The sequence below is a fragment of the Callorhinus ursinus genome, unplaced genomic scaffold (assembly GCF_003265705.2).
Source record: "Callorhinus ursinus isolate GAN/ISIS: 27379988/994484 unplaced genomic scaffold, GSC_fseal_2.0 scaffold1, whole genome shotgun sequence".
In the NCBI taxonomy this organism is placed as follows: domain Eukaryota; kingdom Metazoa; phylum Chordata; class Mammalia; order Carnivora; family Otariidae; genus Callorhinus; species Callorhinus ursinus.
The window spans coordinates 146,003,675-146,019,297 of NW_027397063.1; the positions used below are offsets into that span (position 1 = coordinate 146,003,675).

Genomic DNA, 15,623 nt, shown 5'->3' on the forward strand with positions numbered 1-15,623 from the left:
AAGCAGCTCGGGAGAAGAGATCTGTAACCTATAATGGTAGAGATATTAGATTGGCAACAGACCTATCCACAGAGACCTGGCAGGCCAGAAAGGGCTGGCATGATATATTCAGAGCACTAAACGAGAAAAATATGCAGCCAAGAATACTGTATCCAGCTAGGCTGTCATTGAAAATAGAAGGAGAGATAAAAAGCTTCCAGGACAAACAAAAACTAAAGGAATTTGCAAACACGAAACCAGCCCTATAAGAAATATTGAAAGGGGTCCTCCAGGCAAAGAGAAAGCCTAAAAGCAGCATAGACCAGAAAGGAACACAGACAATATACGGTAACAGTCACCTTACAGGTAATACAATGGCACTAAATTCGTATCTTTCAATAGTGACCCTGAATGTAAATGGGCTAAATGCCCCAATCAAAAGACACAGGCTATCAGATTGGATTAAAAAACAAGACCCACTGATAATGCTGTCTGCAAGAGACTCATTTTAGACCCAAAGACACCCCTAGACTGAAAGTGAGGGGGTGGAAAACCATTTACCATGCTAATGGACACCAAAAGAAAGCTGGGGTGGCAATCCTTATATCAGACAAATTAGATTTTAAACCAAAGACTGTAATAAGAGATGAAGAAGGACACTATATCCTACTTAAAGGGTCTATCCAATAAGAAGAACTAACAATTGTAAATATCTATGCCCCTAACATGGGAGCAGCCAATTATATAAGGCAATTAATAACAAAAGCAAAGAAACACATCGACAACAGTACAATAATAGTAGGGGACTTTAACACCACCCCCACTGAAATGGACAGATCACCTAAGCAAAAGATCAACAAGGAAATAAAGACTTTAAATGACACACCGGACCAAATGGACTTCACAGATATATTCAGAACATTCCATCCCAAAGCAATGGAATACACATTCTTCTCTAGTGCCCACGGAACAGTCTCCAGAATAGATCACATCCTAGGTCACAAATCAGGTCTCAACCGGTACCAAAACATTGGGATTATTCCCTGCACATTTTCAGACCACAATGCTTTGAAACTAGAACTCAATCAAAAGAGGAAAGTCAGGAAGAACTCAAATACATGGAGGCTAAAGAGCATCCTACTGAAGAATGAATGGATCAACCAGAAAATTAAAGAAGAATTAAAAAAATTCATGGAAACCAATGAAAATGAAAACACAACTGTTCAAAATATTTGGGATGCAGCAAAGGCAGTCCTAAGAGGAAAGTATATAGCAATACAAGCCTTTCTCAAGAAACAAGAAAGGTCTCAAATACACAACCTAACCCTACACCTAAAGGAGCTAGAGAAAAAACAGCAAATAAAGCCTAAACCCAGCAGAAGAGAAATAATAAAGATCAGAGCAGAAATCAATGAAACAGAAACCAAAAGAACAGTAGAACAGATCAACGAAACTAGGAGCTGGTTCTTTGAAGGAATTAACAAGATTGATAAACCCCTGACCAGACCTATCAAAAAGAAAAGAGAAATGACCCAAATCAACAAAATCATGAATGAAAGAGATCACAACCAACACCAAAGAAATACAAACAATTATAAGAACATAATATGAGCAACTCTATGCCAGCAAATTAGATAACCTGGAAGAAATGGATGCATTCCTAGAGATGTATCAACTACCAAAACTGAATCAGGAAGAAACAGAAAACCTGAACAGATCTATAACCACTAAGGAAATTGAAGCAGTCATCAAAAATCTCCCAACAAACAAAAGCCCAGGGCCAGATGGCTTCCCAGGGGAATTCTACCAAACATTTAAAGAAGAATTAATACCTATTCTCCTGAAACTGTTCCAAAAAATAGAAATGGAAGGAAAACTTCCAAACTCGTTTTATGAGGCCACCATTACCTTGATCCCCAAACCAGACAAAGACCCCATCAAAAAGGAGAATTACAGACCAATATCCTTGATGAACATGGATGCAAAAATTCTCACCAAAATACTAGCCAATAGGATCCAACAGTACATTAAAAGGATTATTCACCACGACCAAGTGGGATTTATCCCTGGGCTGCAAGGCTGGTTCAACATCCACAAATCAATCAACGTGACACAATACTTTAACAAAAGAAAGAACAAGAATCATATGATCCTCTCAACAGATGCAGAAAAAGCATTTGACAAAGTAAAGCATCCTTTCTTGATCAAAACTCTTCAGAGTATAGGGCTAGAGGGTACATACCTCAATATCATAAAAGCCATCTATGAAAAACCTATAGCGAATATCATTCTCAATGGGGAAAAACTGAGAGCTTTCCCCCTGACGTCAGGAATGCAGCAGGGATGTCCACTATCACCACTGCTATTCAACATAGTATTAGAAGTCCTAGCCACAGTAATCAGACAACAAAAGAAATCAAAGACATCCAAATCGGCAAAGAAGAAGTCAAACTCTCACTGTTTGCAGATGATATGACACTTCATGTGGGAAACCCAAAAGACTCCACCCCAAAACTGCTAGAACTCATACAGGAATTCAGTAAAGTGGCAGGATATAAAATCAATGCACAGAAATCAATGGCATTCCCATACAGCAACAACAAGACAGAAGAGAGAGAAATTAAGGAGTCGATCCCATTTACAATTGCTCCCAAAACCATAAGACACCTAGGAATAAATCTAACCGAAGAGGCAAAGGATCTTTACTCAGAAAACTATAAAATACTCATGAAAGAAATTAAGGAAGACACAAAGAAATGGAAAAACGTTCCATGCTCATGGATTGGAAGAACAAACATTGTGAAGATGTCAATGCTACCTAGAGCAATCTACACATTCAATGCAATCCCCATCAAAATACCATCTACTTTTTTCAAAGAAATGGAACAAATAATCCTAAAATTTGTATGGAACCAGAAAAGACCCTGAATAGCCAGAGGAATGTTGAAAAAGAAAAGCAAAGCTGGCAGCATCACAATTCCAACTTCCAGCTCTATTACAAAGCTGTCATTATTGAGACAGTGTGGTACTGGCAAAAAAACAGACACATAGATCAATGGAACAAAATAGAGAGCCCAGAAATGGACCCTCAACTCTACGGTCAACTCATCTTTGACAAAGCAGGAAAGAATGTCCCATGGAAAAAAGACAGTCTCTTCAACAAATGGTGTTGGGAAAACTGGACAGACACATGCAGGAGAATGAAACTGGACCATTTCCTTACAGCACACACAAAAATAGACTCAAAATGGTTGAAAGACCTAAACTGGAGACAGGAGTCCATCAAAATCCTAAAGGAGAATGCAGGCAGCAACTTCTTCAACCTCAGCCGCAGCAACTTCTTCCTAGAAACATTGCCAAAAACAAGGGAAGCAAGGGCAAAAATGAACTATTGGGATTTCATCAAGATAAAAAGCTTTTGCACAGCAAAAGAAACAGTCAACAAAACCAAAAGACAACCAACAGAATGGGAGAAGATATTTGCAAATGACATATCAGATAAAGGGCTAGTATCCAAAATCTATAAAGAACTTATCAAACTCAACACCCAAAGAATAAATAATCTAATTAAGAAATGGGCAGAAGACATGAACAGACATTTTTCCAAAGAAGACATCCAAATGGCCAACAGACACATGAAAAAGTGCTCAACATCGCTCGGCATCAGGAAAATCCAAATCAAAACCTCAATGAGATACCACCTCACACCAGTCAGAATGGCTAAAATTAACAAGTCAGGAAACGACAGATGTTGGCGGGGATGTGGAGAAAGGGGAACCCTCCTACACTGTTGGTGGGTATGCAAGCTGGTGCAACCACTCTGGAAAACAGTATGGAGGTCCCTCAAAAAGTTGAAAATAGAGTTCCCCTATGACCCAGCAATTGCACTACTGGGTATTTACCCCAAGGATACAAATGTAGGGATCCGAGGTATGTGCACCCCGATGTTCATAGCAGCAATGTCCACAATAGTCAAAGTGTGGAAAGAGCCAAGATGTCCACCGTCAGATGACTGGATAAAGAAGATGTGGTATATATATACAATGGAATATTATGCAGCCATCAAAAGGAATGAGATCTTGCCATTTGCAACGACGTGGATGGAACTGGAGGGTGTTATGCTGAGTGAAATAAGTCAATCAGAGAAAGACATGTATCACATGACCTCACTGATATGAGGAATTCCAAGTCTCAGGAAACACCTGAGGGTTGCTGGAGTGGGGGTGGGGTGGGAGGGATGGGGTGGCTGGGTGATAGACATTGGGGAGGGTATGTGCTATGGTGAGCACTGTTAATTGTGCAAGACTGTTGAATCACAGATCTGTACCTCTGAAACAAATAATGCAATATATGTTAAGAAAAAAAAAAGAAAAAGATAGCAGGAGGGGAAGAATGAAGGGGGGGAAATCAGAGGGGGAGACGAACCATGAGAGACGATGGACTCTGAAAAACAAACTGAGGGTTCTAAAGGGGAGGGGGGTGGGGGGATGGGTTAGTCTGGTGATGGGTATTAAAGAGGGCACGTTCTGTGTGGAGCACTGGGTGTTATGCACAAACAATGAATCATGGAACACTACATCAAAAACTAATGATGTAATGTATGGTGATTAACATAACAATAAAGAAACTTAAAGAAGAAGAAGAAAAAGATCATAGCAGAATACATGAGCAAGTAAGCTATCATCAGAGACTATGAGACCTGCCCAGCTACTTGGTTTGAAATAAGGTTTCTGGGGCGCCTGGCTGGCTCAGGTAGAAGAGCATGTGACTCTTGGTCTCGGGGTTGTGAGTTTGAGCCCCACACTAGGTGTAGATATTACTTAATGAAATTATAAGTAAACTTAAAAAAAAATAAAAAACAATAAAGCTTCTAAGTGCACATGTTCCTTAAAATTTTTTTAAATGATTTTAAAAGTTATATAGGCAGTTTTTATATCAGGAAATTTAGGAATAAACAAAAATAGAAAATAAAAATTGTCTGTAGGTACTTCCCACCCCCAAATCAAGCACCAGAAACATTCTAGCATAAGCTTCCACAACCTGTAGGATTGTTCTTACCATTCCAATAGGCAAAATTGGTTCCACCTATAAACATGTACCTATAAGGAAACAAGAGAATAGACATACTTCACTGTGAGCCCACAGCTGTGGAGGGTGCCCTGCCCTTCAGAAATTAACACTCACAAGTTCACATTCGCCCCATGGGCAAGTATATCATGGAGGGAGGAAGCCACCACTTCAGTCTTCACTGTTGAGTGAGGTTGGCCCCAGTGGTCTAACCAGCCAGTATAGAATTCAGAATTCACCTAGAAAGAGAAAAGGACATGGAGCTTAGGATGGACTTAGGACCTTCAAATGCTGGCACCTCCCTGGACCCATCGCCCTTTCTACTCCACCAAAGGATGGGTGGAGAGCCGTGTGTTACATGTAGTGCTTAACCCAGAGCTGGGGAACCTCTGGGAGGTTCCAATGACAGCACTGCCCAAATTCGGTGTTTAGGCGCCAAAGATAGAGGTATTCCTAAAAAGTTGTCCCTGCAACAAAATTTTGTTAACCAACCCTGAGTTTAAACAGGCAGGAAAGTTTGTTGGGCAAAAGAATTGGATGGCAAAATATTCTAATAAAATTATCTGATCCAAGTTCACCCTTTGTGTCAGTCCAGATTTTTAGGTCCCAGGTTGACTTCAAGTGAGGTGGACTCGTCCAGGTGGTTCTGCAAAAAGCAGGCCCCAAGCACTTCATGTTTCTCTTGAACATTACCCGGCCATGCCCTTCATCTCGAGAAGGAGAAAGGAGTCTGGACATGTTCTGGGGTCTTCTTGTGTCAGGGTCTAGGAACCCCCTCCCTGACCCCCCACCCCCGGGTCTGTGAATGCAGGTTCTCCACAGCTCCCCAGGCAGCAAAGGCTGTGTGCACAGTCTCTGTGCACCTGCCGCAGAGCACGCATGGGACATCAGCCCTCAAACTGTGCCAAGAAACAACAGGAACAAGTATGAGCAGGGAAGAGCCAAGCGTGAAGAGCTGTAGGACCGTTCAGACCTGCCCGGGTCTTGCCATCAGCTCCCCCAGCTGCCTGTCCCGCGCACCACAGCGCCCTGCAACTCGACGTGTGCTCGCCGGGCTGCTTGTCACAAACGCAGAACCTCAGGCCCCACCCTGGGCCCAGCAGATCAAAGCTGGCATCTTCACCAAGATTCCCACATGATTCAGGAGCGCAGGGAAGATGGAGAAGCTCTGTCACTAAGAGCTCTCGGGAAGCACCACGCTGATCTTGGATCCTGGCACTGCCACTCACGGGCTTTGCGACCCTGGTAAGTGACCTGTTCTCTGAGCCTTGTGAAAAGGGAGACCATGATATTACCTATGAGCAAGGCCAAACGGGATGAAGCATGCAAGAGCACAGCCTGATTCATGGCAGACTGTCACATTTGTCCCCATCTTGTTCCACTCAAGAGCAGGGCCGCGGTTTCCGGTAAGTGCAGCTGCTGTCGTTCATGTGTCCAGAGGGCCACGTGCCCACAGTCCCATCAGCTGCTGACCCCTCAGCCAGAGAAAGCAAGGCCCTACTCCCTTAGTGCAAGCAAACCCACACCTCACCCCCAATTCTTACCAATGGCCCTCTGGGCTCACTCTTTCTCTGGATTCCGAAAGCAGCGGTGATGTTTGCACCTGAAAATTACAAAGAGAATCATGGGAATGATAAGAAGTTAAGTAAAAAGAGTCCTTCACAGACCTTCAGCCTGAGGCCCCAGCCTTCGCCACAGGCCCATGGGCCTGGAACACCGCCTGACCATCTGCAGGCTGGCCTCAGACCATCCACCCAACGGACATGTGGGGACCACACAACGCTGCTTCCTCTCTGAGCAGTCCCCTTGGTCTCTCCTGACTGCACTGCCTCAGGAGATCACATCACAGGCTTGTCTTCTCTGAGTTTCCCCAAGGCCTGGACACGCGTTTTGTGTTCTTCTCTCTTCACATGGACATCTGACCTAGATGCTCCCTGTAGGACGGGCTTGCTTTAAAGATACTTCCTTGCAGCCTCCACAGCAGCACCACACACATAATAGTACCACAGATATCTGCCCAGTACTTAGCAAATCAAAGGGATGGATGTGGTCTGTCTTTCTGCCTGAATCATGGCATATACGCTGATTTTGAATTTGTACATCATTGGCCATCCCAGGCTACACGGTACTTGCTCTCAAGTTTTCCTTCTAAAATATCTCATTAAGATGCCTGCATGCAAGCTTGCTCCTGGTGTCTTCTTTCTCCCTCCTCCTCTAAAGGGAACGAAGCTCTCCTGACAGAGGCAGTGGGCTGCCCTCCTTCCGTGACCGAGCAACAACGAAGAGTGTCTGTCTAGCCAGAGCAGGGGATACCCTGGCCCCAAACTTCACGACCCACTTCCCACAGCACCCACAGTGGAAGTGACAGCAGCCAAGACTTCCAAATAACCCCTTGCTCTCTGTAAGGCCAGGTTTCAGGAGAGAAAATGCTCAGCCAGAGTGCAATCTCATTTACTTGGCTGTTAATGTCTCACTATTAAGCATCTGGTGGCAATCAGATCTCTCAGTTCTGTTCTCATTAGCTTCCTCCCGTGACCTGACCCTGGGCGCTGCCCCCCGTCCCACACACATGAACGAGCCTGCCCCGAGCCCCACCTGCCCTGCGACCACGGGCCTTCCAGTGGGCTGTCCTTCAACCCAGAGCCACAGCTGGTGCACTATCACCCCCCGCACACGTAATGCTTAGAACAAACTCAGAATAACCTTCCCGTTGTTGCTCCCAACAAAAAGATATGCGCTTCTTCATCACTGTGATGGGAAGCGTGCCAAGGCAGGAGGAAACCAGCGGGCCACTTCCTGAGCCGCTCTTTGTAGATGGGTTATTTCAGCACCAAATGCTCGCAGCCACGCACCATGCATCTAGATCACTTAAAGCCAGTCCTTTCTTTTATGCTAACATAGAGGCATGTCTTGCAAAGTGCAACTTCAGTCTTCCGTACATCTGCCTCGAGAAAAAGCCAGCACTGGGTGTGTATTGTGGGCGGGCTGTCTTACCCCTCAGCCAGGAAGGCAATAGGGTCTCTATGCTACTTGAAGAGCAGCTATTTTTTTTAGGGGGGGGACGGTATGGGAGTTAACATTTATTCTGAAATAATTTCAAACTTAGAGTTGTGAGAATAGAACAAAGAACTCATACTCCCAAAGAACCAAGATTCCCCAATTGTTAATATTTTGCCACATTTACTTTATCATTTTCTCTCTCTCTCAATACACTTATTTTTTTCTGAACCATTTATGAATAAGTTGCAGACATGATGGCCCTTTACCCTAAATATTTCAGTGTACGTTCCCTAAGAGCAAGGGCATCCTTTAAATAAACACAATACAATTATAAACAACCAGGAAATTAACATGGATACAATCCTGTTATGTAATCCACAGAATTGATCCAAAAAATTCGATTGTCCCAATAATGTCCTTCATAGCATAGAAAGATAGAAAGCAAGCAGGCAAGTCCAATCCGGGATCCTTTTCAGGCGCACACGCTGCCTGTCGGCGTCATGCCCTTCATGAAAGCTGCTCTCTTAATGTTTACGGCAGCCAGGAGCCTCCGGGCCACGCTGCCGCCCCCAGAACCTGCCTGTGTGGAGCCTCTGCAGCTTACGCAGCATGAACCAGTCAGGGAAGACAATTTGTACGGCATCCGCTAACCACCTGCAGGTCGTCCCAGTTCATAGTGTTGAGTTCCACAGAAAGAGAACAGAAGCGCAGGGAAGTTCCCCACACTCCAGGGCGGACAAGCCCACCGCACCCCGCCAGTGGCTGACCCTCCAGGTGCGCTCACCAGGGCTAAAGACGGAGCCCTTGCCCAAAAGGGCCAATCAGCTTAAATAAAATCTGCGCACCGGAGGGGTGCTTTATTCATTATTCCATTTCACCTGCTCCTCTGTAAAGGAAAATTTGAGAGATCTCATTCAATGTACCCACTTAACACACAGCTGCCCTGAGCGACTGATGGAGTTCACTGCCCATGCCTGCATGGCCTTAGCTGGGTTTTACTGTGATTACAAACACCAACCTGGTCCGAAGTCCACTGTGGCATAGAGCCCTTGCAGCGCCCCGCACTGCAGGAATGTCTCGTGTGCCCCATCAGTGGTGAACAGAAGCACATCAGTGCCCAGGTGGTAGCGGAAGAGCTTCTGCAGGAACCGCAGGTAGTCATAATCACAGGTGAAGTAGCTGCCATATTCATTTTCAACCTACAAATTACAAAAGAGGCGGGGAAAGCAGGAGAGCCCGATACCCTCATTCTAAGGCAAGCTTTTGTTTGTAGACAATACCTGAGCATCTATGAGAGATGACAAGGCCCAATGATTGCCAAAAATATTTCCTACCCTTGGTCCTCAAAAACTCATTTTCCAAAGAGCAATTCAGCGTAAAAACTTACCTTCTACTCCGTCCCGCTCCACCGAAGTAAGAAAAACAAAAACCACCACGTCGGTTTTGGATTGTGGTGATGTTCTAGCCGGTACTAAATAATAGGTACTTTAAATGTTACATAAATAAGATCTTCCCATGGTAAAATATTAGAAAATGGGGGGAAATGCAAAGAAAATAGAAAAACCATGTGTTAATTCCTTTCACCAGAGATAAGTGCTGTAAGCATTCTGGCTTAGTTTTCCAGATTTACACACGTACACACACCCTAAAGACACACGATAATACACATTGTTCTCTGTTCTCAAAACTGGTATCACATTACTTGCACCAGTTGTAACATTAATTTTGCACCTTAATACATTATGCAAAATGTCCACGGCAGTAATGGGGCAAATGCTGGCTGGATAAGGATGTACCATCATTTCCTCGATCTGCTGTCCAACATTCAGGTGGTCCTTCTCCTTTTTGTACTCCATCACCAACACTCAGTCTGTGTTCAGTAGCATCAGTGGTTTTCAACCAGGAGTTATTTTTCCCGCCAGGGAACATATGACAAATCTGCAGATATTTTGGGTTGTCACAAGTGGCGGGAGGGGGGAGTGTGCTGCTGGTACCCCAGTGGGTAGAGGCCAAGGGATTCTCCTAAACCTCCTACTTGTCAGCCTCCACAACAAAGGATTATCAGGTGCAAATAGTGCTGAGGGCACATTTCCACTTTTGCGAATTCTCAATGGGGGAGGACAGCACCCCCAAAGAGGTGAAAATTGATTCTTATAGGGGAAAAGAACACCTGACTCTTTTTTATCTGTAAAGCGCATACATACACTTATACAGTAGGTGGAAGGCGTTAAAATTTCGTGGGGGAGGCAATTAGAAAAAAATGTCTAAAGAGACTCTTTAGGGGCAATAATGAAAAAAAGGTGAAGAAACATTGCTGTAAAGCAATAAAATGAATGACCTTCATCTCCACCCAATACATGAAAGAATCTTAGAGCTACGACATTGAGGGAAGCAATACAGATAGTATGCCCCCCACAGAAAATTCAAAACAGGCCTAACCAAACTATAAATCTGGGTACATACACAGGGGGCAGAAATAGAAACGACACCAAGAAACGAAGAGCCGTGAAGGTCAGGACAGTGGGAAGGAGTGGGTGGTCATGAAAGACACCAGGGAAACTTCTCCGGTGCTGGCCATGTGCTATTTCCCAACTCGGGTGGCGGTTCTCATCCTAATGCTTCATTATACCACACCCTGGTGTTAGAGTGCACAATTTTACAAAAATGACAAAAATACCCGGCCATCCAATCTCAACCTGCACATAAGGCAAATAAATTTTTGTGATCCTGGGGAATCCATAGTCATTAAACATAAGCACAAGAAACTGATTCCTCCGAAAAGAGGGTGACTGGGAGAGACGGGTAAGGAAGCTTCTCTGGAGGGGCCGCCCAAGGTAGCTCTAGGGGGAAAGGCACCATCCAGGGAAGGGGACAGGTAGAGAGCATTCCCTGCTTGCTAGAAATGCCAGTAGCTTCATGTGACCTGTGGACAGTCAGGGAGTAGGCACAGGACAGTGAAGGACGGAGATGAACTAAATACCACCATCATTCTCTGCACAGGGCTGCTTCCCAAAGGGTTTAATGAATGACTATTTCCCTTTGATGATACTTTCATGTTACAGGTTCAGACTGCAGCAAGTATGCCCAGCACCAAGAGCTTCACTGGTCCTGAAGCCACCTTGAAAAAGGAGGAGTTTGCCCCTTACACAGAGCAGACCCCCCCATCCCCTGCCCCCACCGGGGGGCACTTTGATTAGTCCCACAGGTGTCCCTTTGGAAATAACTGAGAGAAACTCGAAGAAAAGCTTTGCAAATACTGGTGAGATACTTTCCTCCTCATTTTCTTTCCCCCTCCTCTTTTAATAAGATCTACTTAAATGGCTATGTGTTCCTTTGTCCTTTGGCCATTCACAAGTTCAGAGCTAGTTCCAGGATCAGCTCTAGCAACTAAGTGGGCCCGGAGCCTTTGCACCTCGTGTTCCTTTCTGCTCACCACCACACCCCAACCCAAGGCTCACTTAGGGTCACTTATTTTTTCAAGCTTTAACTACCGATGATCATGATGATTATCATCATGACTGTACGTTAAAATAAACTGGCTTGAAATAAATGCATGAACACAATTTGGCTGTTATTAGGAAAAAAGGTCCACATTTGCAAGGCAGTACAGAGCTGTGGGCACGGGCATCGGAGGCCCAGCTGTCCACGTGCAAATGTCCCCTCTGCCATTTCTTGTCTGTGAGGCTCCGCCATGAGGCACTGCCGTCTGCAAGAGGCCAACGAACCTCCCTCGCTGGGCTGTTATGAGGATTAACTGAGTCAACTCATGAGTACCTGGTGCCCAGTCAGGGCTCACCAAACTACTCAGAGTACACTCACATTTGACGCCAGAGTCAACCAGAGAGACATAGAGGTGGTGCCCAGACAGGGAAGGTGAGAGGAAAAACACACAGACAAGTCACAGTGAGATTCAGAGGAACGCTTGAGTTTTCTAGAGCAAGGGGTCAGTCAACATTTTCAATCAAGGCCCGCGGGGTAAGTATTTTAGGGTCTGTAGCCACATGTCTCTGCACCGATGAACTCTGCTCCTGACATGCAAAAGCAGCCACATTCACACGTGAACGACTGGGCGCGGCTGGGTGCCAACGTACCTTTATTTACAAAAACAGGCCACCGCGGGTCCCTGTCTGAGAGTTTTAACTGTCTCATCCTGTAAGCTCCTTAATGAAGCCACAAGGCACTGCGACTTCTAAAGTTGTTGATCTTACACAACATCAGGTAGAAGTAGGGCTGTTACCTTAGGACGAATACCCCATAAACTGGATGAAGAAAAGTTGTGCGTGAAACGTCCCCACTCCTAATTATTTTCACCTTGGATATTATTAAAAGACATCTGTGGCTTTACTTATTTTAAGTGTGGTCTTGGTACGAACTGAGATAAACATCCACACAGGCAAACCTTATGTGGCTAAGGTGGCGCTGGATTAGCTAACCCCGCCAGAAGAGAACACTTGCTATACGGCTGAGTCACAAGGATGAATGAAGGACCAGCAGGGTTCTCTGTCCCTCACTTTTGCCCTGCCTGCAGACACATAGCCAGGGCCTCTTCAAACTCTGCAGGCACCCAGACAGAGCAGCAACACTGTGACCTGAGTAAAGCCATCATTTTGCCCCATGGCCTGAATGCAGACAGAGATGGAAATCAGCTTTTATATATATATATATATATATAAGATTTTATTTATTTACTTGACAGAGGGAGAGAGAGCACAAGCAGGGGGAGCAACAGAGGGAGAGGGAGAAGCAGGCTCCCCATTGGGCAGGGAGCCCGATGCGGGGCTCAATCCCAGGACCGTGGGACCATGACCTGAACCGAAGTCAGACGCTCAACCAACTGAGCCCCCAGGCATCCCGAAGATTTTTTAATGATATGAAAAAATGCTTATGACATAAGACTAAAGTAAGAAAAGTCAGATAAGAAACTGGTCACACAGTTTAAACTGATTCTGTAAAAAGAAATTTTTTAAAGGCATGGAAAAAAATTCAAGGAAATCTCTCCGAAATATGAAGAGCTTTGCTTCTGGCCCCTGACATTTAAGTGAAATTATGGCTTTTCTGTTTTCTTATATTCTTCTGTACCTCCCACACTTACTTGTTTATTTAGTAGCCAAGGGGCAAATGGACTAGGTGGCATTCAAGCCATCTAGTGGTGTGGTGTGAAAGGCGGAGGAGGCGGAGTCCCCGGGGAGGACCCACAGTCAAGTGCAGGCCATCCGAGGCCGCCAGGGATGCACTCAAGAATTGCCCCCAGGGCAGCCAACATTGCTCTCCTCTGCGGAGTTCATATCTGATTACGCTTTTTGTGGCATTTCAATAACCAAAAGGTACAGAAAAGTTGTGAGCAAAAATTAAAAGTGACTTGGAAAGAAGCTGAGACTAAAAAAGGAGGAAGACTAGAGGAAACTTGAGATTAAGAGAAAGGAAGAAGACCCAGCCATGCAAAGACACACTCAAGTTGCAGCCTTGAAGTCTTCATACCAAAAAATGGGCTCCTGTATGCTTCACCAGTACAGACTCAAGTCAGTGGAGGGGCATTCGGCGCTCCCTGGACATCCCTCTGGGAGCAGCAACCTGGCCCCTCTTCAACGTGCAGTGTCAGAAAGGTCCCTCTGGCCAGATCCGCCTTCTCATTGCCTCATTGGACATACACCTGCAGGCCAAGAGAGTGGCCATGCTCCTTTCCCACAGTGAGCGTCCCTACAACTGTCCATAGTATTGTCCCTAAGAAGGAAATCTTGGCCACACTTCTGTAGGGAGCACCACACTGCACCCCATTGTTTCAGGATGCAGCCAGTGTTACATTTATTCCTTGGCAAATGACTAGTGAACATGCTTTAATGTTTTAACCTAAGGAATTTTGCAAACATCACAAGTTGTTGCAGGTCAAGGGTCCGAATTTTCCACAGGGAAAATACTTGGCACACAATCTACCCCACAATATCGCAGTCTTTGCAGAGCAAAGGACAGATGAAAGAAGGAGGGTGGGGGCAGGAAGCAGGAGGGAAAATATAATGGCCTCCAATTCACCACATCCTCTTTCCACGTCAGCGTGAACTGACAGCCTAAGCAGGGCAGACACCAGAGCATTTCCATCTGTACTGTATCCCCACAGCCAGACACTCTAGACAAAGAGACAGGCCACAGGATCAGTGGACCTGGGGACCTACGCTGCCATCCGGATTCGGCCACCTGCCAGCTGGGTGACTTGGCCAAGTCACTCAACCTCTTCAAAGTTCTTTTTTTTTTTTTTTTTTTAAGATTTTATTTATTTATTTGACAGAGAGAGAGACACAGCGAGAGAGGGAACACAAGCAGGGGGAGTGGGAGAGGGAGAAGCAGGCTTCCCGCTGAGCAGGGAGCCTGATGCGGGGCTCGATCCCGGGACCCTGGGATCTTGACCTGAGCCAAAGGCAGACGCTTAACGATTGAGCCACTCAGGAGCCCCGAAGTTCTTCTTTTAAAAGAGACACTGGTTGAAATAATTGAGTAGGGTCTATAGGGCAGCCAGCAGAGAGCCTGGTATACAGCAGGCATTCAAAACCATAATGCCTACCCAAAATGCAACTTCAAGAAAATCACCAGCTGTGGCATTGCCTCATGAAGAAACAGACTTGTGAGGCTCATAGCTGCCTCACTCTTGCATATACTGTGGATGGATGAAAGCTTTCCCTACCGCCCGCCCGTGCTCATCTCTGAGGTTACCTGCACGGTTATGATCGGCCCTCCATTCTGATAGAGGAGAGGCTTCATCTTGGGCAGGAGGACTCCCAACCATTTGTCTACGGCTGCAAGGTAATCTGGAAAACAAGACAGGTTTAACTCCACTCCACACCTGTTCCTGCAAACAGACACAAGGCTGCCCCCCTTACCCTGGAGCTGGCAGCTGAGACCAGGACATGCTGGATTCAATGACTACGTGAAATGGGGTAGCTGCATAGACTGAAAGTCTAATAGAAGTTGTCTTGCAAGGAGCCATGTCCTCAATGAGCTCTCAGTAGACAACGAGCGGTATGCACGGCATCTGTTCTCACTACTACACACCAGGTGTGGAGCGCAGGAGGCATCCAGCCCATGTTTGTTGAATGAAGAAAAGAGTGCCTGAATGGTGTGTCTTTCTCTTTGTCAGAGTGGGGGGGTTGTTTTTCCTTTTTATTTATTTATTAATTTTCAATTTTTCTATTTAAATTCAATTTAGTTAACATATAGTGTATTATTAGTTTCAGGGGTAGAATTCAGAAATTCATCAGTTGCGTGTAATACCCAGTGCTCATCACGTCATGTGCCCTCCTTGATGCCCATCACCCAGTTACCCCAACCCCCCACCCACCTCCCCTCTAGCAATGCTGTTCATTATTTAGAGTTAAGAGTCCCTTATGGTTTGCCTCCCTCTCTGTTTTTGTCTTATTTTATTTTTCCTTCCCTTCCCCATGTTCATCTGTTTTGTTTCTTAAATTCCACATATGAGTGAAATTGGTATTTGTCTTTCTCTGATGGACTTATTTCGCTTAGCATAATACCCTCTAATTCCAGCCATGTCATTGTAAATGGCAAGATTTCATTTTTTTTGATGGCTAAGT

At 45.2% G+C, this 15,623-nt stretch overlaps 1 protein-coding gene across 3 annotated transcripts in view; it reads right to left on the bottom strand.

Annotated features, from left to right (window-relative positions):
• Positions 1-15,623, bottom strand: part of GLB1 (galactosidase beta 1) — an 85,822-nt gene that overhangs the window by 44,304 nt on the left and 25,895 nt on the right. For all 3 annotated transcript variants that reach the window (XM_025884753.2, XM_025884746.2, XM_025884738.2), the window contains exons 5-9: positions 14,749-14,843; positions 9,065-9,245; positions 6,591-6,649; positions 5,164-5,285; positions 5,038-5,078 (exon numbers count right to left, since the gene is read on the bottom strand). In XM_025884753.2, the coding sequence (XP_025740538.1) occupies positions 5,038-5,078; positions 5,164-5,285; positions 6,591-6,649; positions 9,065-9,245; positions 14,749-14,843 (498 nt within the window). The remainder of the gene's footprint in view (positions 1-5,037; positions 5,079-5,163; positions 5,286-6,590; positions 6,650-9,064; positions 9,246-14,748; positions 14,844-15,623) is intronic.